The sequence below is a fragment of the Mesoplodon densirostris genome, chromosome 6 (assembly GCF_025265405.1).
Source record: "Mesoplodon densirostris isolate mMesDen1 chromosome 6, mMesDen1 primary haplotype, whole genome shotgun sequence".
Taxonomy (NCBI): domain Eukaryota; kingdom Metazoa; phylum Chordata; class Mammalia; order Artiodactyla; family Ziphiidae; genus Mesoplodon; species Mesoplodon densirostris.
In genome coordinates, this window is record NC_082666.1 from 72055631 (window position 1) to 72080425 (window position 24795).

At 40.5% G+C, this 24795-nt stretch overlaps 1 protein-coding gene across 3 annotated transcripts in view; it reads left to right on the forward strand.

Moving 5' to 3' along the window:
- GLIS3 (GLIS family zinc finger 3) overlaps positions 1 to 24795 on the forward strand; it is a 524679-nt gene that overhangs the window by 17357 nt on the left and 482527 nt on the right. For 2 of the 3 annotated variants that reach the window (XM_060102228.1, XM_060102229.1), the window contains exon 2: positions 3093 to 3579. The exons of the other annotated variant lie outside the window; for it this stretch is intronic. In XM_060102228.1, coding sequence (XP_059958211.1) covers positions 3192 to 3579 — 388 coding nt within the window. In that variant the 5' untranslated portion in view covers positions 3093 to 3191. The remainder of the gene's footprint in view (positions 1 to 3092; positions 3580 to 24795) is intronic. 3 annotated transcript variants of the gene reach the window in all.

The window sequence follows — 24795 nt, forward strand, 5'->3', positions numbered from 1 at the left end:
TTACCCAGATTTTTTATGAGAATTCCTGCTTATATATGATCTTGCTGCCAAAATCGACTCCCTTATTTTAAAAAAAAACCTGGAAATGGGCATAGTCTGCAAATCTGCAGAAACTTGTCACTTGGCCCATGGTCTTAGTGACTCATATTTCCAGTCATGTTGGATGATTCCTCATTTTCAACAAATTGCCAATACAACATATTTATTTATTTATTTATTTATTTATTTTTTTTTTGATTTTTGCGGTATGTGGGCCTCTCACTGTTGTGGCCTCTCCCGTTGCGGAGCACAGGCTCCGGATGCGCAGGCCCAGCGGCCATGGCTCACGGGCCCAGCCGCTCCGCGGCATATGGGATCCTCCCAGACCGGGGCACGAACCCGTATCCCCTGCATCGGCAGGCGGACTCTTAACCACTGCGCCACCAGGGAGGCCCAATACAACATATTTATTTTGCCTTTTTTTTTTTTTTTGGTTGGTACCGAATAAGTGCTTTCTTCTGCAGGGTTCAAAGTGCCTCAGAAAACACTGTTCTATCAATGAATGGAGAATAGATGGCCGATATCATCTGGCAAAGCACAGAGACATTAAATGACTCTTGCCCACAATCAACTAGTGAATCAACAGACCAGCTGGTAGTATACTTGAGTTCTTCTAAATGGATGCAGCAGAAAAGGCATTGGAATTTTTCCAGCATTAAAAAAAAAAACTTACAACCAGTCTGATACCAGGGTTCATTTCTTATTGTTCATAAAGAAACTTAAATGATGCAGTTTTGGATAATCTTCATTAGATTTATTTGTCCCTTCTTGGCCACTGTAGTGGAGGGAAGGACAGGAGTGAGACCTAGGATTGTTTCCAAGGAGGCATGTCAGTATTAAATGTGGCAGACTGATAGAATTCTTAATAAAATGAAGACTTGATAAAGGTGAAGAAGACATTCCAGATTTATATTGTTGGTAATTTTGGAAGTTCCTCAACATATGGGCATACACAGTCAACTTTGCAGAAGGCACAGTGAGTGCTTGGCTTGAAAATTAAATACTACAGGTTTCCCCTGCTATCTGAAAGTAGAGTGTTCCTATGAAATCTTTCATCAGCTGAAATGGCATAAAACGAAGAAGCAATTACCTTAGGACACATGTTGCTAAGGAATGCACAAAATAAAATGAGATAAAGCACAGATGCTCACAGACACATTTCAACGCTCTGGAGGCTTGAAGTTGAGATGCTGAGTGTAGTTCCCAGCGAAGGAGCACTGTCACTGCTTGGGGTGAGTACTGCCTCTATAATGGCCCCCTGCAGAACAAATGCTAAAGCTGTTTTTGCTTTTCACCTTTTTTCATAAAAGTGAAAATCCTCCTCAAATTTCTTTTGGTTAGTGAAAACAGGTACTTAGGTAAGTTTTATAAAAGCAAAGTGGTGTAAGGTGAAATTTTGAAAAGCAAGGGATACCTGTATTTTTGATTTTCTAAAACGATAAAAAAAATTCTTCACAAAAGGTTTGCTGTCCTTGATATCTTGTACTTGATGATTTATGGAACATTCATTTGGGAGTTGAGTTGGAAATATTCATCTAAGACATTGAGTGGATCATAGAGAAAAAGTAGGAATCATCCAGTTGAGGATATCTGGCCATTACTACTTTGCACTCAGTCTGTATTTCTTGTGTTTGTTCAGCTTTGGCTTCTTTCCATGACTATCATGTCTGTATAAAAGAATACAGATTGTGACTATGTTGGTCATTTATTTGGAGTAGTGGCACTTAGTCACGTTATTACACACATTTTGGGGAACTCTTGATCAAGGGAGGAAAAGGCCTTTCCTAATGATTTATAACCAGGGAGTACTGGCATTATTATATATGGATGGATGATGATGTCCTGTGGCCACGTCACTACTTTTGGTTCTCCCTCTGCCACTTGAGGAAGGGAGTGGTAGGATGGCAGATGGAAGCTTCATGGAACTACTGTCAGTTTACTGTGTGTGGTGCATGATGAACATACTCACCTTTAGAAGGGTTGTTTTGTCCTTATGCTTTCCATAAAGCATTTCACACGGCCTTTTCCTTTTCTAGGATCTTACTGGAGGATGAGAGTATTGTGATGTTGATTCTATTTCCATCCCCATAACTCAGGATCAATATAGAACCAAGACTCTAACGCTGCTGTGAATATTTGGATATATGGATATATGAAGGCTTTGTGAGATTCCCATGCCTATTTTTTTATCCTTTGTAAATCTAGGGACTGCGAAAAAGATTGCTCGTAGAGTAAAAATCTGAGATAGTTTAATGTCCTCATAATCTCTTTTAGAGGTTATATCAGCTTTAAAAAAAATTTCTTTTTTAATTTATTTTTGGCTGCACTGGGTCTTTGTTGCTGTGCAGCTTTCTCTAGTTGCGGTGAGTGGGGGCTACTCTTCGTTGCGGTGTGCGGACCTCTCATTGCGGTGGTTTCTCCTCTTGCGAAGCACGGGCTCTAGGCGTGCGGGCTCTAGTAGTTGTGGCTCGCGGGCTCTAGAGCGCAGGCTCAGTAGTTGTGGCACACAGGCTTAGTTGCTCCACGGCACGTGGGATCTTCCCGGACCAGGACTCGAACCCATGTCCCCTGCATTGGCAGGCGGATTCTTAACCACTGTGCCACCAGGGAAGCCCTGTATTGGCTTTTTGTTTGTTTACTGGAATCTTTGAAGCACTAGTCTCACAGCTCATGAAGGTGATGCTTTTGGGTTTCCCAGGACGCACTGTAGCAAATGTGAACTAGTACAGACAAATCCTCTATGGAGCAAAATAAGTTTCATTTTGCAAGCTGGCACCAGTAGATTTGTTATAGTTGCCAAGAGCACTGTATTGAGAAGGATTCAGTGGCAAAAAAAAGAAGGCAGTGATCCATAATCCATGTCTACAACGAGTGCAGGAGGGGAGAGTGCCTGACAATGAACCATGTATTTGATAACCCTGTTCTACATAAAAGACCGTTTTGCTTAGAGTGCTTCTTTTCTTCCTGATATGAATGCTACACAGGTTGAAAACTCGTTGTAATTTATTTTCCTTTTTACTTTTAAAAATGCCTGCATTTATTTTTTTAAACAGGCTAATAAACCACACCATGGATAACTTATTGGACTTTGCCTGAAAGGAATCATTAGTGTCATTGGATATTTGACCAACCTGGCTACAGGTTTTGTCAGAATGAATGGAAGGTCATGCAGCATGAATCTCCACCGGACATCAGGAACCCCACAGGGGCCTGGGATGGTCAGTGGCCAACACATTCCTCCCATTCGAGCCCACTCGGGGACTCCTGGCCCCTCGTCCTGTGGCAGCACACCAAGCCCTGCCATTGGAAGCCTTGCTAACAGCCTCCATCTCAAGATGCCCTCAGGAGGAGGGATGGCTCCTCAGAGCAACATGAATGAGAGCCCCATCCATCTGCCTGCCTTGAGCCCCAGGAGACAAGTGCTCACCAGTGGGAAGCCACGTTTCCAGGTGACCCAGGCTGGAGGCATGTCAGGGCCACACACTTTAAAGCCAAAGCAACAGGAGTTTGGAAGCCCCTTTCCTCCAAAATCTGGGAAAGGTAGGATTGTCTTTTTGGGATCTTTTAAAAGTGGACACTATTTTTTTTCTCCTCCTTGTCTCTTCTCTGCCAGCAAATCCAATGGAAAAATACATGATTCAGTGTCAGGGTCAAAGTTGATAGTCTCATAATGATATGTAGCTTTCTAGGAAAGGATGTGGACGTGTATACGTGTACATACGTGTGAGGGTGAGGGCACCACAGTGGTAAATGTGTCATCTCATGGGACTGTGAAATAGAGTGGAAGATGAGATAGAAAGATTGGAAACAGGGAGGTAGGGTGGGTGGTGGCAGAGGAAGGGCAAGAGCAAGTTTAGTATGATCCTGCCCTCTGGATACACAAAGCTCTGCCTTGGCTTACCAGGGGCTGGATTCTGCAGGCCATGGAGGAGATGGGTGGCTGGAACTGTCATTATGTTAGTTGGATGCTAGAAGAAAGGTGGTGTTTGGAAGGAAAAGGATTAAAAAGGGAGAAATTTTAATAGCCAATAAAATGAGGAACTAGTACATAAAATGATAAAAAATTATTCTAAGAGCAAAGCCTATAATTTTTAAAAAGTTTTATTTATTTTTATTTATTCATTTTTGGCTGCATTGGGTCTTTGTTGCCGTGCACAGGCTTTCTCTAGTTGCGGTGAGCGGGGGTGCTACTCTTCATTGCGGTGTGCATGATTCTCCCTGTGGTGGCTTCTTTTGTTGCAGAGCACGGGCTCTAGGCATGTGGGCTTCAGTAGTTGTGGCACGAGGGCTCACTAGTTGTGGCTCGCGGGCTCTAGAGCACAGGCTCAGTAGTGGTGGCGCACGGGCTTAGTTGCTCCGTGGCATATGGGATCTTCCTGGACCAGGGATCGAACCTGTGTCCCCTGCATTGGCAGGCGGATTCTTAACCACTGCGCCACCAGGAAAGTCCCTAAACCTATAATTTTTATAATACAGCTAGTGACATGAGAGAAGGCAGCTAGAAGAGTATAATGAAAAGATGTATTTTTGTGCTTGTTGAGAACTAGAAAAAACTTGTTAATTTGAAATGCAGAGAGAATGCTTTTAATTCAGCAGTGTTTGAATTACCATATGTTTTAAATTAAGAATAATTTTTGGAGAATAACAAATTATTTGAGTGACATGCTCTCTCTAGAAACTGTTGTTGACTTAATGAGGTTATATTGCTAATGATATGTGTATTGGGGCTAGAAAAAGAAGGAGTATGTATCCCATGTAAAATATAGCCTTGTTATATAAAATAGCATGATTATATATTCCTTTAGGTATTTTTAGCATTTAGTTTTAAATGTTTATACTAAGTGTTTATACCACCAAATAAAATTACTAGCAGCCTTGTGAGTAGCCATTCACCCAGTTAACTCATAACTTGTCCAATTATGATGAATAATGATTTATATCAGGCAAGTAACCCAAAAGTTGTTTGTTTTAGTGTCTGTGTATTTCTGTATATGGAGAAGTTGGTATAAATGGGTAGCTTAAAAAAAAAAAGTAAACATATATGTAACTTTTTTCTTTTCTTTTTTTACTTACTTTGGTGTAGGCTTGGTTTTGAGGTGTTTTATTTCTCAGAGCTACTGATATTTAGTGTAAGTATAGGAAAAATTTTCCCTGGGGGCTGCATCTAAAATAGCTCCGTCATTGTCAGGTTGCTATGTTCATGACGTGGCAAGCTAAGGTTCTTAATGTCAAACTCATGTGTTTGTATTTTTAGGGACTGAGGCCCAGTAAAGTCTTTCAGCTCATGCTTGACTAGTGAACTGTAGCTTGCTTTTATATATACTTGTGTTTGAAATCCTGACTGGCAATAATAATGGTGATAATATTAATAACTTGCACTTATTATATCATAACTTAGCATGTGTCAGGCACCATGTTAAGTGCTTTCCAGTACATAGTTTCAGTTATTCCTAACGACAGCCCTGAGTTGTATGCTATTGTTGATTAACTGATAAGGGAACTAAGGTCTAGAAAGAATAAGTAACATAAGCCCTGCCAGGCAATAAGGAGTTTGGGAATATTACTTTAATAGTGATTAGAAGTGGTTATAATTATAATTGTAGTTTATAAAAAATGCTTCAGGTACTTAAGGAATAACGAACTCTCAGGGTTAATACATCTTGGAACTCATGTAAAAATTAGCACTGCTTCCTGATTCTCTTCTTTTCTGTTTTCTGGCTCCTTGCTCAGCTTACAAGTTTGCAGTGCCTGTTCTGGATCTGCATGATTGGGGCATGCATGCATGGACATGGGTAAGGGGTTGAGGACAACTGTATTATTATTCCCCCTTGCCTTGCAGCTTGGATACCACTAGTGGTCTGGATGGTGCCAGGAGTGGCTGAATGTGTCCCTTTCAGATCTTGGATAACAATTCCTAAACTAAGCCAGTAACTGCTTGAGAATGGTGATCTGGGACTGTTTGAGCTTCATCCAATCATTTGCTCTACAAATAATTATTGAGCATATGTTATGGGTGAGCCACTGTTTTGGGGATATAATAGCCAATAAAACATAGTCCTGGCCCTCAAGGAGTTGAGAACTCAGAAAAAATAAATGGGCAGTTAGAATAAAGCATAATTAAGGCTCTGGTAGAGATACACTCAGGGTGATATGGCAACATTTGGAGGGGTTCCCAGCCGGTGCTTGAACAGTGGATCTGGGAGGAGAGTAGGGTATCTAGGCAGACACCTGAAGGATGAGGAGCTAGCCTTACAATCATGGAAGAGTATGTCCTCTGTGTGTGTGTGAAGGGGCAGGGGCTGTCTGGGACTTACTCTGGGTAGGGAGAAAAGCATGCTCAAAACCTGGAGGGGAGAGATCATGGTGCATTTCATGGACTTCTATCTGGTTTCACACTGAGGGGAGGTGTGGAGACTCTGGTAAGAGATGAGGCTGGAAAAGAATAAGCAGTAGCCAGATGAAGGGTCCTGAATGCCATACCAAGGAGTTTAGATCCATCTTGAGGACACTGGCAAACTGTGGAAGGATTTTAACCTTAGGGATGATGTGATAAACTTGAGGTTGATATCTCTCCCTGATTTTGCCACTGCTTTCCCATGCACTATTGACAGTGTCATGATCCAAAAGGATAAGTGCCAAAGAACCTGTGACTCTGTGGGTGTATTAGGGTTCTCCAGAGAAACAGAACCAATAGGAGGTGTATCTATTGATATATATATCTATTTATCTTTCTGTATATCTCCAGTAGAATAAGTTACCTGGGGATTGTCATACAGACAGACATCTGACTTTTTGAAGACTTGAAAATTTCCAGCGGGAGCCTCATGAGAAATATAAACTTGATTGTAATTTTTATGTTACTTAAGGATTGAGTTCTGCTCATATGAAAACTCAGATAACCATGGCTTTAACACTGTAGGGTGTGGTTCCCAAATAGTGTGCCGAGGGCACTGGGGTATCACAGGAGACTCAGAGGGAGCCACGAGATATTTTAAAGTTTGCAGGAAACATGGGATATGTGACAACCCTGAACACCAGGCAGACCACTAGTTTGAGGAGGCTCACAGTTTCACCATGAGATTGCAGTATGTTCTTTTTGATGATGTTGTATCTTTGAGAAACTGCCTATTTGGTAGTTGTGATTTAAAAAAGCAAGTAGTTTGTACATTCATGTTCAGAGCAACATTTTTCACAATAGCTAAAGGTAGAAATAACCCAAGTATACATCAATGTATGGATGGGTAAACAAAATGTGTCATATCTATACAATGGAATATTATTCAGCCTTCAAAAGGAAGGAAATTCTGTTATATGCTACAACATGGATGAACCTTTAAGACATTATGCTAGTGAAATATGCCAGACACAAAAGGACAAATATTGTATGATTCCTCTTATATGAGGTTCCTAGAATAGTCATAGAGACAGGAAGTAGAATAGTGGTTACTGTGGACTAGGGGAGGAGAGAATGGGGAGCTGTTGTTTAATGGGTACAGAGTTTCAGTTTGGGAAGGTGAAAAGTGGTGATGATTGTACAACAATGTGAATATATTTAATGCCAGTAAACTGTACACTTAAGAAATGGTTAAGATGGTAAATTTTATGTATATTTTACCACAATAAAAAAAGCACATACTAAGTGAAAATCAGTGTGGACTAGGAGATGAAGGTGGTGATGTCCAATCTGATTCCAAGGTTTGAGAAGTAGTAGAAGGCATAATTGAAATGCACATCCCATTAGTAATTGTGGTTATTTAAAAATGAAATAAAAATGCTTTTAAAAAAATTTATGTGTTATTTTTTCAAACAGCTAATAAGTTATTAGTACATAATTACTATTCAGTTATTGAGACCTAACTACTTAATAAACAGAACTGTTAGGTGTTTCTTTTGGCCTGGGGCGCCATGAAAAAATTACCGAGACGCTAAGAATGCCATGAACTGAGAACATCTGGGACCCTATGTCTTAGGAGTTCATTTTTCTCACAGAAAGAGCAAAGGTAGGTGATTGCTGCTAATGGTTAGAAGCTCAAGGAAGACAGGCCCAAGATCATGGAGCTTCCCTTAGTCTTTCCCTCTCGGTTGCACAGGGGCTGCCTCACTGCAGCATCTTTATGGGTTCTGTCTTCTGAGGAGGCTGAAGGAGGAAGGAAGAAGGACAAAAGGCAGAAAGTCAACGGGGACTATTCCCCTGCAATCTACCTCCTTGAATTGGCTTTTTCAGGAGCCACACTCAACTACTTCCACTTAATTAGCCAATCGTACATGACTGATCTCTTAAATAAAACTTATTCTTGGTTCCTGAGTATATCTTTTTTAAAAAGTTAGATTTTGTCTTATATCATTTTGTATTATGTTCTATTGTATTTTACTTTTTAGCATTTGCTACCTTTATCTCTCTCTCAAGTAAGTTGAAACACTTGGGAGTAAGTTGCAGACATTGTGACCCTTTACCCCAAAATTCCTAAGCAGGTATCTTTCATGCCATATAACTAACATACCTTAATCGTAACCAAGAAATATAGCTTTGATATAGCAGTATTATTTATAAACAATTGTATCTTGAAATATAGTTTATATTCAGATTCATTATATATTTTATTTTACTTATTATTTATAATATAAAGTATTATTTTCTTCCCCCTCTTATAATCTAGTATTCTTTGTAGCCATTTTTTCCCCTAGCCATCTAGGATCTAATCAAAGATCATGCATTACATTTGGTTGTCATGTCTCTCTGGTGTACTTTAATCTAGCATGGCCCTCTCCCCCTGCCTTTTTTTGTGTTTCATGGCAGAATGTGTTGATACTTTTAAAGAGTTCAAGTCAGCTGTCTTGTCTCACAATCTGATTTGTCTGTTCATCTCTTCATGATTGGGTTCAGGTTAAACATTTTTGGCAGGAATACCACATAGGTGATTTGTGCACCACCCGTTGTGTATACCAAGAAGCACTAAATCTTCATTTGTCCTAGTATTTGTGATGCTGCTTTTGGTTGTCTGTCTAAGGTGGTGTCACCAGATCTCTACATTGCAAAGGACTCTTTTCAAAATTAACAAATAATCGTATGTGAATATCTTATTCTGTAACAGCCTTTCATAGCATTTATTGATTATCCTTGTCTGAATCAGTTATGCTGCTGATTGCATAATGGTTGTTTTCTGATTTTATCATTCCTTCTAGGTTTATTATCTGGTATTCTTCTGGAAGGGAGAGCTTCTCTCCCTTCTCTTCTAGAGTCATTGCAGATTCATGTATTCTTTTAAAAAATTCACTGTGCTGTAATTCACTACCATCACTGTTTTTTCTGCTGCTCAAACTGTCCCAGATTTGGCCAACAGGAGCCCCTTCAAGTCAGTTCTTATGTCCTTTTGACATGTTCCCATTAAGTACTTCCTTGGTTTGAGACATAGCAAGATGTTCTAGGCTCATTTGTACTTCCCTGCTTCAGGCCTGGAATCAGCCATTTTCCCAAAAAGTTCAGGTTCCTTTTAGTGGGAATTGATACTTGGGAAACTGGATGAAAGGGTGTTCTTATTGGCTCTGGGGTGTCATTGCTTCTAGGTCCTTTCTGTGGACAGAGTGAGGAAATACACCAGACCAAGATAATGAGTTCCAGTTAAAATACATCACAGAGTTCTTCCTCACACTTCCTCACACTTCCTCATTGCGAATTTGTCAGTGAGAACCCTGGTTCTCAGGAACATGAGTGTATTTGTTTATTTGCTTTGTACTACAACAGAGAAAAAAGTTACTTTTAGCTTTATATTTATAAGATATAGAAATTTGTTTTAAAAATGATTGCTTACTACATGTCAATTTTTAATGTGCTGAGATAAGAATGTTCATATTTATCTTTGCTGGTGAGTGACTGAGTTTGGAGGACTTTCTGCAGTTGGCAACTTTCTGGCCCTCCTAGAATTGGTGAGTACAGAATCTAAGTTAAATTGTACCACTAATGGCATTTCTCCCTACTTCCTGCTCAACAGTTACAGACTGTAATTAGACTGGGAGAAATGCATTTTTCAAAACATCTGGGAAATAAGTTTTATGATCCTCACTATAAGCATGTTTGACATAGCTATTTAAATATTTAAGACAATTCCACATTGGCAGTACCCCTAGAAATATATAATTGGGAAGATTTTCATTGTAAAGGTTTTTTATTTTTCTTCGGGGCCTATGACATTTCTTGTTGGGCTCTGCTGTCCTTGGAGACAAAGGGAGTTAGTTATTCATTAGTGCCTTGTGGGTTATTCATTATTGTTAGTCAGAAAAAGCAGAATAATATCAACAAAGGACATTAAACTAATTGCGATTTAAAAACTCTTTTGTGTCACTTAAGGCTGGTGTCTCTTATAAAGACCTGGTCTAAGAAAATGTGTCATGTGAGCCTGGGAGGTCTAAAAACTAGTGTACTTTAAATAATACATCAAGTTTTATTTTTATTCTTTATTGTTTGTGGTTTACTAATTTAATTGGTTATAACCTGGAGCTTAGGTTAGAGCTTGATTCCTTAGTGGGTCAACTAGCTTCATAGTTTTCCCCCACTGCTACATCAGAAAATTTTAAAATACTGCCACTGATTTAAAAAGTTACTTTTCTATATCATTCCTTTACTTATGTTGATCCCTGGTAAAACAACAGACAATAAAAAAAAAATCTGCTAACACCAGTGAGTGAACCATGTTGAGTGTAGTCATGTTAGAAGTCGGGCAAGAATAGCAATTGGGAATCCCACATTTTTGAAGAGATACAGTTGATATATTAGCTTAAGAAAGTTGGGACAAAATTTGTGGTTACTTTTTTCCCCCCTACTTCTGCTTTTTAATCATTTATATTTCCTTGCACTTCCAATGTGGCTTCCTGCAGAATTAGAGCAAATAAAGTTAATATTCCATAAAAGGTTCCAAAAATAACCAAACCAGTGAGAGACTAAAGGCTTTATTCCAGTTGAGGTAGCCAGAGTTTTCATTTCATCTTGCCAAACAAGACAGGTGAAACACAATGTTTACTTTTGTTTACTCTTTGGTCTGCACAGGGTTCACTTTGTGAGATTTATTGATGCTGAGTATAAGTCATATTGGTGATGGATTTCCAAGTATTACTGAATGACAGGCACAATTTGTTCCAGTTATGAAAGTGGTTTGTCAGTCTCATAACATTCCACCTTTAAAAGAATATATTCTTTTAACTCCCCTACCTTCTACATACACCTCAAATGCTATGGGGCATGACCTTGAAATGTTACATCTGTTAGTAACCTATAGCATTTTCTAAGGCTGTTAAACAGCAGCAACTTTGGATTTGTAAAGTACTTTGTAGTTCATAACCTTTCATAGTGACTGTTTCATATGATTTTATCAAAGGCATAATCCCGTGAGCTAAGGCAAGTGTAATTGGCCCCATTTTAGGGATGAAGAGACTGAGGCTCAGTTTTCTAGAGATCTCATTTTTCATGTGCTGCCTGGGTTGCCATTGAATAGGACTTCATAATCTGAGAGTTCCTGCTACAGGAATTCTGAGAAATCTTGCCCCCTCTCTTCAGTAGAGTCTAAGGTTGCTGCCATTCCTGAAAAAGTGTATCTCTAAAAACTCAAATCAGTTCAGCCATCATTTCTATCCATGAGCTGAGGATATGGGCCCTTGCTCCTGTTTTAGAAAATTGTACTTGACACTTTTCAATAATAGGTCCTTCTGAGCAGGGAGGGCATTGTCTACCTGAGCAGGAATCAGGAAGCCTTTGTGTGATGGCCACCTGAGTAACATTGGTATATGTACAAGTATGAAGTCTTTAAACCCAGGCCAGAGGATATCATAAATATATGAATAGATTTGCTACTTCCGACACATCAGATTTTAAGGATACAATGGATGGTGACTTATATTTAATACCTATTTTCATGGCTGCATTATTTGAATAATGAAAGAAATAGAAGTTGTATAATTGGCTCTGACATAATAAACTGGTTAAAAAATGAGACTTGTGGTGTAGGATCTTGATACTCAAGGATAGTCTGAGGCCAACAGTGTTAGCATCCTCTGGGAGCTGGTTAGAAATGCACAGTCCCAGGGCCACCCCAGATCTGCTGAGTCGGATCTTGCATTTTAAAAGATCCCAGGTGATTCATGTGCTCAGGGCTGGCTTAAGGGTGACTGCACAGTGCCCTGTCTCAGAAGGGGTGCGCTGTGCTTCGGGTATAATGCTCTGTGGTCACTTGACATTATTACTAATTTTATCTCTGAAATTGTGTTTTGTAAGTGAAGTCTGGTGGGGCACTGGAGCTTGCGGGGGGAGGGGAGCTTCGAGTCTCAGTTCATAAGTAGTTCCACATCTGGCCAGGATGGCCACTGGCTCCCTCGCCCCACCCAGTGTCCACTACTGCCCTCTGCCCTCAGCAGGGACCTGAGCATTGGTGTGGGGAAGTCAGGGTCAGATGTGTGTGCCCCACATGCCCAATCATGGGTGAGGATCTGGGCACCTTTGAAAGCCTGCATTCACTCTGTGAGTATCCCTGTTTGGAAGTAGCCCAGTGTTAAATAGCAAATAAAAAAATACCATGGCAAGTCAAGAGATGGGAGAAGAAAGGAAAATGCTATTTTCCTCCCTTTTGAACAGGGATCCAGCATTTTCATTTTGGTCCCTGTAAATTATGCAGCTGGCCTTGCAAGTGCACACTGAAATTTGAGAAGCATTAGTATAAGAGAAAGAGCATGGACACTAGAGTCAGAAGACCCACATCTGGTTCACACTTTGCTGGTATATGACATTGGGCAAGCCACTTGACCTTCCTGACTCAGTTTTCTCATCTGTAAAATGGGGGTGATGTCTTATGCTCCTTTCCAAATGGGCAGGGTCTAGGTAAAGGGCAGACCTGGCGACATGTCTTTGGTAGGAGTGTGTCCAGATCACCTTTCATCTTTGGCTTCAGTTTCATGAGGCTGGTAAACAAACCTGGACATCATGGCCTGAGGGTGGGATGGAGGTGGAGGGCAGGGTTCAGAATGGGAGAAGAAGGTCAAAAACCTGGGTTTCAAATCCTTGGGAGTGGATGGAAAGCAAGAGTCAAGGAACTGAGGAAGACAGGGACTGAGGATTGTGGGTAAGGGAGAAGTGAGCATCAGAGAACTTGTGAGCTGCACTCATAGGTTTCCCAAGTGGTTACCCACTTGTGTGGAAATCTCAGGCACGCGTGAAATTGTGGAACAGAAAACGCGTTTGCTCTTGAGAGTTAAATTTGATGATACATGTGAGAATGCATTTTACACTGTAAACCGCCAGACGCATGTAAAGTATTGTTCTTCCTAATTACAGGGGCAGTATGACTCTCCATAATCCACAGCACCTGCTGCTGAATGGAATGGCCTCATCCCGATACCCTATTCATTCACGGATTTGTCCTTTTAAGTAAAGGCCAGCTTAGTCATAACTCTCAAGTCTGGAAAGTTTGAAAAGCTATATGTTGTGTGGATGTAGAACCCTAAATTCTGTTTTCACGGTTTGCCTCAAAAGCTAGAGAGAAAAAAATTAAAACACAATAAAAAGCCTTGAGATGAAATAACATCTTTTAAGTTTGTCTTCCACCTAAAGATTTTACTATAGATAGGGTGATCATATAATTTATTATCCAAACCAGGACACTTTCAAAAGTGAAATGGGGCCCTATTAATAATTATGCCCAGGACTGCCCAGGACTACCCAGGATGAACTGGAATGAAGGCAGGGTTGCCCTACCTTTAGGGGAAAGTTTAATTGCGTTTAAACTCGGCATCTTACTCAACTTTTTTTTTTTTTTTTTTTTTTTTTTGCGGTACGCGGGCCTCTCACTGCTGTGGCCTCTCCCGTTGCGGAGCACAGGCTCCGGACGCGCAGGCTCAGCGGCTATGGCTCACGGGCCCAGCCGCTCTGCGGCATGTGGGATCTTCCCGGACCGGGGCACGAACCAGTGTCCCCTGCATTGGCAGGCGGACTCTCAACCACTGCGCCACCAGGGAAGCCCCTCAACTTCTTTAAGGTAAAGTAGCAACCTACTTGACAGGATTAGCCCCATGTAAGTTATTTCTTTCAAAATTATTTCTTGGGGCCATTGAGTGATTATTAGTATATTATTAGGTAGAATATATCAGTTTCTGGTTGTTCCATGGTTGGATATAAGTGAGCTAGCAATTATTTAGCACTTTGTATTTTGTATAACTGTGCTTAGCTTTACATATTTTAATTTAATCCTTCCCAGCTCTATGAAGTATCCCCATTGAAAACATGAGGAGAGAGAGGCTTAGAAAGATTAAGTAACTTGACCAAGAACACATGGGTATTTTAGCCCATGCCTCACTGACTTCGGAACCCTAAGTACTTTTATAGGATGTTGTTTTGGTTTTCTGGCACAGGGTTTGCCTCAGCAGGCTAGGTTCTTGGTAGTTGAGTACGATTTCCTGAAAGACATAATTATGTCTACCATAATTTCTACTATATAGTATTGTAGTGTCTGGTATGTATTTATTTTGAAGAGAACAGTGAGCTGAAGCAGAAAATCAATGTCAAGTAAATTGTTGCAGGTGTTTGTGTCAATTTGTGTTAAAAGTGTTCCTCCTTACTTGATTAAGATAGTGGTTTTGGTGGCAATCAGGTAGGCAATGTGATATAAAAAAGATACAGCTAATTTTTTTAAACCCTTACTCTTGGCTGGCTGCTGCACTGAGCAGAGCTGCTGGGCCATGCAACTGGAGAACAATTCAGAAGCCTAACATGATGGCCCTGGAGCTCAGTTCCTTTTAATCCTTGTAACAACCCTATGTGACATTAGATTAAGAAAACTAAGGTTTGAAGAGGTGAGTAATTTAGCAGCAGTCATGTGGCTAGTATGTGGCAAAGCTGGGAATTGAATCCAGGTACTGTCTGAACCGAGTGCCTTGGGTCTTAACCATCCTACTGTCTTCTATTGGGATGAGTCAGGTTACGGGGGCTGAGCTGGAGACCAGGGCCTTCTGTTGCATGTGTACTGATTCACCAAGTACCTTATTCAAGCCTCTTTTGGTTTCAGGTAACTTGAAATCCACTGGGCTAGCTTACGTAAAAGGGGATTTATTATAAGGAAGCAAGGGTGTTTCATGGCACCCCAGAAGAGGGTGGACCACAAGATCTTTTGAAGGACTATAAGAACAAGATACTTCTCCACACTGCTTCCCTCTAGGCAATGTGATTTTTTATCTCTGCTGCTTCTGTTTGCACATTACTTCATTCTTCTCCCTGCAGATTGATTTTCTGTTGTATGTGTGTGTGTGTGTGTGTGTCTATATTAGTCAAGGTTCTCCAGAGAAATAGAACCAATAGGATATATTTATTTTTTTGTTTATTTATTTATTATAAGATACTGGCTTATGCAAGTATGTATGCAGAGAAGTACCAGAATCTGCAGTCGGCAAGCTGGGTACCCAGGAGGGCTGATGGTTTAGTTCTAGTCCAAGTATGAAGGCCTGAGAACGAGGAGAGCCTGTGGTGTAAGTGCCAGTCCAAAAGCAGGCAGCCTCGAGATTCAAGCAGAGTCAATATTTCAGTTTGAGTCCAAAGGCTGGAAAAGACTGAGGTCCCAGCTCAAAGCTGTCAGGCAGGAAATGTTCCTCCTTGCTAGTGGGAGGATCCACCTTTTCTTCTATGTACACCTTCAACTGATCGGACTAGGCCCATCCACATTGGGGAGGGCAGTCTCCTTGACTCAGTCTACTATTTCAAATGTTAATCTCATCTAGAAACACTTCACAGACATACCCAGAATAATGTTTGACCAAATATCTGTTCACCCCATGGCCCAATTAAGTTGACCCATAAAATTAACCATCACAATATCTATGGCCTCAACACGGCTTTCTTCCCCAGCCCTAAACAGGTAATGTACTCAGAACTTCTGTGCTATGAGTCAACTGGGTACTGTCCCTCTATCCCATTTTTAGGTTCCTTGGAAAGAAAGAAAGAGAGTCTGGTTGGTCCAGCTTGGGTCAGGTCTGGTTCATCCAGCTGGGTAGGGAGAGCCTCATGGAATAAACATGGGTCCCTCCTGCTCAGAAAAGGAGCATGTAGGTTGAGTGATACCTAGGACTTAGTCTCCTAAGTAAACATAGTTTGGGGATATGCTTCAAATAATGGTGATGTTTCCAAAGGTATCACAGAAATGGTGTTCTTCAGCTGGCAGGATTCCAAAGTAAGGGAGGAGATTGTGGAATAATGACCACCAGAAAAGGTTAATTCTAAGAGAAGTTATTTTTTTAAATTTATTTTTCTACTTAAAAGATAAACTACTAAACTGTGATTGTGATTGTGATACTTTGCATTACTTTTCAGTAGTGGCCACTACAGTTTATAAGGTAAATGATTTTTTTAGTGTTACCAGGTTTTCAGTCCTGGATGTGGGAATTAAGAAAGAGCATATAATAGTTGATCCATTAAGCATTTAGGTTTATGTTGTATTGAGAGTGTAGTGAAGGTGAGGGTTGCCAGGGTTCAGATACGCAGACCAATGATTTCTATTTGAAATCACCTTGAACAGCACAGCAATTTGAAGTAGTTTGGCTGTCAGTTTTGAAAATTTTCAGCATAGCTTTTTCTTGTTGTCTTGGGTTATATAATCAGAGAGTATCTATTCATGATTTAAATACTCTCAGCTTTTATGCCAGTTTTAATAGGAATCTATCAGGCATAAAACACATGCAATTAATCAGTGAGTCAAATTTTTAAAAGTTGGAGTATATGGATTGGGTGTTGAAGGCATATTTTCTTACATATTTGGCCCAGGTCATTTTCCCACATACATAGAAGCAAATTCTGTATAATTACCTATACATTATTGTGACAGGCAGACTCTAAGATGGCCCTCAGTCTTTCGGCATTCATGCCCTTGTGTAATAGCCACCCCTTGAGTATAGGCTAGATGTAGGGACTTGCTTCTAACCATGACAAAGGTGATAAAATGTTACTTCCATCATTAGGTTACAGAAGGTTTCACTGTTGTCCTGCTTGCAGACTCTCTTTATTGTCTTCTTGGTTTGTATCTTTGATGAAGAACGCTGTGATTTTGGAAAGGCCCATGTGGCAAGAAACAGAGAGGGGACTCTGGCCAAAAAACAGTGAGGAACTGAGTCCTCAGTCTATCAACTGTCCTGAAACTGAATTCTGCAAACAACCATGTAAGATTTGAAGTAGAGTCTTCCACAGCTGAGCCTTGAGATGCGACTCTAGCTCTAGCTGACACTATGATTGCAGGCTTGTGAGAGACCCTGAAGCAAAGGGCCCATCCCAGCCATACTCAGATTTCTGACCCAGAGAAACTGAGATAATAATACACATGTATTGTTTTAAGCCACTAAGATGGTGGTAATTTACTATGTAGATAGATACCTAATACAGTTGTTGTCTGGACTTCTCTGTCTTTCAGGAGGCACAAAAAATTAGGCAACATCTAGGAGCAGGTGGGTAGGAATTAACCTCTGGGTTTTTTTTTTTTTAGGTTTTGATTTTATTTTATTTTTTAAAATTATTTTTTATTTAATTTTTATCTTCACTGTTATGTTTGCCTTCAACACTTTTTTTTAAACATCTTTATTGGAGTATAATTGCTTTACAATGGTGTGTTAGTTTCTGCTTTATAATAAAGTGAATCAATTATACATCTACATATGTCCCCATATCTCTTCCCTCTTGCATCTCCCTCCCTCCCATCCTTCCTATCCCACCCCTCTAGATGGTCACAAAGCACCGAGCTGATCTCCCTGTGCTATGTGGCTGCTTCCCACTAGCTATCTATTTTACGTTTGGTAGTGTATATATGTCCATGCCACTCTCTCACTTTGTTCCAGCTTACGCTTCCCCCTCCCCGTATCCTCAAGTCCATTCTCTAGTAGGTCTGCATCTTTATTCCCATCTTGCCCCTAGGTTCTTCTGACCAATTATTTTTTCTTCATTTTTTTTAGATTCCATATATATGTGTTAGCATGCAGTATTTTTTCTTCTCTTTCTGACTTCACTCTGTATGACAGTCTCTAGGTCCCTCCACCTCACTACAAATAACTCAAGTTTCGTTTCTTTTTATGGCTGAGTAATATTCCATTGTATATATGTGCCACATTTTCTTTATCCATCTGTTGATGGACACTTAGGTTGCTTCCATGTCCTGGCTATTGTAAATAGAGCTGCAATGAACATTTTGGTACATGACTCTTTTTTTTTTTTTTTTTGCGGTATGCGGGCCTCTCACTGTTGTGGCCCCCCCCCCGTTGTGGAGCACAGGCTCCGGATGCACAGGCCCAGCGGCCATGGCTCACGGGCCCAGCTGCTCCACGGCACATGGGATCCTCCCAGACCGGGGCACGAACCCGTATCCCCTGCATCGGCAGGCGGACTCTCAACCACTGCGCCACCAGGGAGGCCCCCATGACTCTTTTTGAATTAAGGTTTTCTCAGGGTATATCCCCAGTAGTGGGTTTGCTGGGTCGTATGGTAGTTCAATTTTTAGTTTTTTAAGGAACCTCCATACTGTTCTCCATAGTGGCTGTATCAATTTACATTCCCACCAGCAGTGCAAGTGTTCCCTTTTCTCCACACCCTCTCCAGCACTTATTGTTTCTACATTTTTTGATGATGGCCATTCTGACCGGTGTGAGATGATATCTCATTGTAGTTTTGATTTGCATTTCTCTAATGATTAATGATGTTGAGCATTCTTTCATGTGTTTGTTGGCAATCTGTATATCTTATTTGGAGAAATGTCTATTTAGGTCTTCTGCCCATTTTTGGATTGGGTTGTTTGTTTTTTTAATATTGAGTTGCATGAGTTGCTTGTATGTTTTGGAGATGAATCCTTTGTCAGTTGCTTCATTTGCAAATATGTTCTCCCATTCTGAGTGTTGTCTTTTCGTCTTGTTTATGGTTTCCTTTGCTGTGCAAAAGCTTTGAAGTTTCATTAGGTCCCATTTGTTTATTTTTGTTTTTATTTCCATTTCTCTAGGAGGTGGGTCAAAAAGGATCTTGCTGTGATTTATGTCATAGAGTGTTCTGCCTATGTTTTCCTCTAAGAGTTTGATGGTGTCTGGCCTTACATTTAGGTGTTTAATCCATTGTGAATTTATTTTTGTGTATGGTGTTAGGGAGTGTTCTAATTTCATTCTTTTACATGTAGCTATCCAGTTTTCCCAGCACCACTTATTGAAGAGGCTGTCTTTTCTCCACTGTATATTCTTGCCTCCTTTATCAAAGATAAGGTGACCATATGTGTGTGGGTTTATCTCTGGGCTTTCTATGCTGTTCCATTGATCTATATTTCTGTTTCTGTGCCAGTACCATACTGTCTTGATGACTGTAGCTTTGTAGTACAGTCTGAAGTCAGGGAGCCTGATTCCTCCAACTCTGTTTTTCTTTCTCAAGGTTGCTTTGGCTATTGGGGGTGTTTTGTGTTTCCATACAAATAGTGAAATTTTTGGTTCTATTTCTGTGAAAAATGCCCGTGGTAGTTTGATAGAGATTGCATTGAATCTGTAGATTGCTTTGGGTAGTAGAGTCATTTTCACATTGTTGATTCTTCCAATCCAAGAACATGGTATATCTCTCCATCTATTTGTATCATCTTTAATTTCTTTCATCAGTGTCATAATTTTCTGCATACAAGTCTTTTGTCTCCTTAGGTAGGTTTATTCCTAGATATTTTATTCTTTTTGTTGCAATGGTAAATGGGAGTGTTTTCTTAATTTCACTTTCAGATTTTTCATCATTAATGTATAGGAATGCAAGAGATTTCTGTGCATTAATTTTGTATCCTGCTACTTTACCAAATTCATTGATTAGCTCTAGTAGTTTTCTGGTAGCATCTTTAGGATTCTCTATGTATAGTATCATGTCATCTGCAAACAGAGACAGCTTTACTTTTTTCCAGTTTGGATTCCTTTTATTTCTTTTTCTTCTCTGATTGCTGTGGCTAAAATTTCCAAAGCTATGTTGAATAATAGTGGTGAGAGTGGGCAACCTTGTCTTGTTCCTGATCTTAGTGGAAATGGTTTCAGTTTTTCACCATTGAGGACGATGTTGCCTGTGTGATTGTCATATATGGCCTTTAGTATGTTGAGGAAAGTTCCCTCTATGCCTACTTTCTGGAGGGTTTTTATGATAAATGGCTGTTGAATTTTGTCAAATCTTTCTCTGCATCTATTGAGATGATCATATGGTTTTTCTCCTTCAATTTGTTAATATGGTGTATCATGTTGATTGATTTGTGTATATTGAAGAATCCTTGCAATCCTGGGATAAACCCCACTTGATCATAGTGTATGATCCTTTTATTGGATTCTGTTTGCTAGTGCTGTTGGATTCTGTTTGCTAGTATTTTGTTGTGGATTTTTGCATCTATGTTCATCAGTGATATTGGCCTGTAGTTTACTTACTTTGTGACATCTTTGGGTATGGTATCAGAGTGATGGTGGCCTCATAGAATGAGTTTGGGAGTGTTCCTCCCTCTGCTATATTTTGGAAGAGTTTGAGAAGGATAGGTGTTAGCTCTTCTCTAAATGTTTGATAGAATTCGCCTGTGAAGCCATCTGGTCCTGGGCTTTTGTCTGTTGGAAGATTTTTAGTCACAGTTTCAATTTCAGTGCCTGTGATTTGTGTGTTCATATTTTCTATTTCTTCCTGGTTCAGTCTCAGAAGCCTGTGCATTTCTAAGAATTTGTCCATTTCTTCCAGGTTGTCCATTTTATTGGCATATAGTTGCTTTATTGACATTTTTTTGGTATATAATCTCTCATGATCCTTTGTATTCCTGCAGTGTCAGTTGTTACGTCTTTTTCATTTCTAATTCTATTGATTTGAGTCTTCTCCCTTTTTTTCTTGATCATTCTGGCTAATGGTTTATCAATTTTGTTTATCTTCTCAAAGAACCAGCTTTTAGTTTCATTGATCTTTACTATCATTTCCTTCATTTCTTTTTCATTTATTTGTGATCTGATCTTTATGATTCCTTTCCTTCTGCTAACTTTGGGGTTTTTTAATTATTTTTTCTCTTATTGCTTTAGGTGTAAGGTTAGGTTGTTTATTTGAGATGTTTCTTGTTTCTTAAGGTAGGATTGTATTGCTGTAAACTTACCTCTTAGAACTGCTTTTGCTACATCCCATCGGTTTTGGGTCGTTGTGTTTTCATTGTCATTTGTTTCTGGGTAGTTTTTGATTTCCTCTTTGATTTCCTCAGTGATCTCTTGGTTATTAAGTAGTATGTTGTTTCGCCTCCATGTGTTTGTATTTCTTACAGATTTTTTTCCTGTAATTGATACCTAGTCTCATAGCGTTGTGGTTGGAAAAGATATTTGATACAATTTCAATTTTCATAAATTTACCAAGGCTTGATTTGTGACCCAAGATATGATCTATCCTGGAGAATGTTCCATGAGCACTTGAGAAGAATGTGTATTCTGTTGTTTTTGGATGGAATGTCCTATAAATATCTATTAAGTCCATCTTGTTTAATGTATCATTTAAAGCTGTGTTTTCTTATTTATTTTCATTTTGGATGATCTGTCCATTGGTGAAAGTGGGGTGTTAAAGTCACCTACTATGATTGTGTTACTGTTGATTTCCCCTTTTATGGCTGTTAGTATTTGCCTTATGTATTGAGGTGCTCCTATATTGGGTGCATAAATATCTACAATTGTTATATCTTCTTCTTGGATTGATCCCTTGATCATTATGTAGTGTCCTTCTTTGTCTCTTGTAATAGTCTTTGTTTTAAAGTCTCTTTTGTCTGATATGAGAATTGCTACTCCAGCTTTCTTTTGGTTTCCATTTGCATGGAATATTTTTTCCATCCCCTCACTTTCAGTCTGTATGTGTCCCTAGGTCTGAAGTGAGTCTCTTGTAGACAGCATATATACGGGTCTTGTTTTTGTATCCATTCAGCCAGTCTATGTCTGTTGGTTGGAGCTTTTAATCCATTTACATTTAAGGTAATTATCAATATGTATGTTCTTATTACCATTTTCTTAATTGTTTTGGGTTTATTATTCTAGGTCTTTTCCTTCTCTTGTGTTTCCTGCCTAGACAAGTTCCTTTAGCATTTGTTGTAAAGCTGGTTTGGTGGTGCTGAATTCTCTTAGCTTTTGCTTGTCTGTAAAGCTTTTAATTTCTCCGTCATACCTGAATGAGATCCTTGCTGGGTAGAGTAATCTTGGTTGTAGGTTTTTCTCCTTCATCACTTTAAATATGTCCTGCCACTCCCTTCTGGCTTGCAGAGTTTCTGCTGAAAGATCAGCTGTTAACCTTATGGGGATTCCCTTATGTGTTATTTGTTGTTTTTCCCTTGCTGCTTTTAATATTTGTTCTTTGTATTTAATTTTTGATAGTTTGAATAATATGGGTCTTGGTGTGTTTCTCCTCGGATTTATCCTATATGGGACTCTTGTGCTTCCTGGACTTGATTAACTATTTCCTTTCCCATATTAGGGAAGTTATCAACTATAATCTCTTCAAATATTTTCTCAGTCCCTTTCTTTTTCTCTTCTTCTTCTGGGACCCCTATAATTCGAACATTGGTGCATTTAATGTTGTCCCAGAGATCTCTGAGACTGTCCTCAATTCTTTTCATTCTTTTTTCTTTATTCTGCTCTACAGTAGTTATTTCCACTATTTTATCTTCCAGGTCACTTATCCGTTTTTCTGCCTCAGTTATTCTGCTATTGATCCCTTCTAGAGAATTCTTAATTTCATTTATTGTGTTGTTCATCACTGTTTGTTTGCTCTTTCGTTCTTCTAGGTCCTTGTTAAACGTTTCTTGTTATTTCTCCATTCTATTTTCAAGATTTTGGATCATCTTTACTATCATTATTCTGAATTCTTTTTCAGGTAGACTGCCTATTTCCTCTTCATTTGTTAGGTCTGGTGGATTTTTGCCTTACTCCTTCATCTGCTCTGTGTTTCTCTGTCTTCTCATTTTGCTTAACTTACTGTGTTTGGGGTCTCCTGTTCGCAGGCTGCAGGTTTGTAGTTCCTGTTGTTTTTGGTGTCTGTCCCCAGTGGCTAAGGTTGGTTCAGTGGGTTGTGTAGGCTTCCTGGTGGAGGGGACTAGTGCCTGTGTTCTGGTGGATGAGGCTGGATCTTGTCTTTGTTGGGCAGGTCCACGTCTGGTCATGTGTTTTGGGGTGTCTGTGGCCTTATTGTGATTTTAGGCAGCCTCTGTGCTAACGGATGGGGTTGTGTTCCTGTCTTTTTTGTTGTTTGGCATAGGGTGTCCTGCACTGTAGCCTGCTGGTCGTTGAGTGGAGCTGGGTCTTGGCATTGAGATGGAGATCTCTGAGAGATTTTTGCCGTTTGATATTACGGGGAGTTGGGAGGTCTCCTGTGGACCAGCATCCTGAACTTGGCTTTCCCACCTCAGTGGCACAGCCGTGATGCCTGGCTGGAGCACCGAGAGCCTGTCCTGCACACAGCTCAGAATAAAAGGGAGAAAAAAAAAAAGAGAGAAAGAAAGAAGAAGATAAAATAAAATAAAGTAAAATAAAATAAAAGAGTTATTTAAATAAAAAATAATTAATAAGAAAAAAATTTTTTAAGTAATCAAAAAAAAAAAAAAGAAAAAAAGCAAAGAAATGGACATACAGAACCCTAGGACAAATGGTAAAAGCAAAGCTATACAGACAAAATCACATACAGAAGCATACACATACACACTCACAAAAAGAGAAACAGGCAAAAAATATATATATATCGTTGCTCCCAAAGTCCACCTCAATTTGGGATGATTCGTTGTCTATTCAGGTATTCCACAGATGCAGGGTACATGAAGTTGATTGTGGAGATTTAATCCGTTGCTCCTGAGGCTGCTGGGAGAGATTTCCCTTTCTCTTCTTTGTTCGCACAGCTCCTGGGGCTCAGCTTTGGATTTGGACCCGCCTCTGAGTGTAGGTCGCAGGAGGGCGTCTGTTCTTCGCTCAGACAGGACGGGGTTAAAGGAGCCGCTGATTCGGGGGCTCTGGCTCACTCAGGCCGGGGGGAGGGAGGGGTACGGATGTGGGCAGAGCCTGCGGCGGCAGAGGCCAGCGTGACGTTGCACCAGCCTAAGGCACGGTGTGCGTTCCCCTGGGGAAGTTGTCCCTGGATCACAGGACCCTGGCAGTGGCGGGCTGCACAGGCTCCCGGGAGAGGAGGTGTGGACAGTGACCTGTGCTTGCTCACAGGCTTCTTGGTGGTGGCAGCAGCAGCCTTAGCGTCCCATGCCCGTCTCTGGGGTCCGTGCTGATAGCCATGGCTCACGCCTGTCTCTGGAGCTTCTTTACGTGGCACTCTTAATCCCCTCTCCTCGGGTACCAGGAAACAAAGAGGCAAGAAAAAGTCTCTTGCCTCTTCGGCAGGTCCAGTCTTTTTCCCGGACTCCCTCCCGGCTAGCTGTTGTGCACTAGCCCCCTTCAGTCTGTGTTCACACAGCCAACCCCAGTCCTCTCCCTGGGATCCGACCTCCAAAGCTGGAGCCTCACCTACCAGCCCCGCCCGCCCCGGCGGGTGAGCAGACAAGCCTCTCAGGCTGGTGAGTGCTGGTTGGCACCGATCCTCTGCACGGTAATCTCTCAGCTTTGCCCTCCGCACCCCTGTTGCTGTGCTCTCCTGCTTGGCTCTGAAGCTTCCCCCCTCCGCCCCCTGCAGTCTCCGCCTGCGAAGGGGCTTCCTAGTGTGTGGAAACCTTTCCTCCTTCACAGCTCCCTCCCACTGGTGCAGGTCCCGTCCCTATTCTTTTGTCT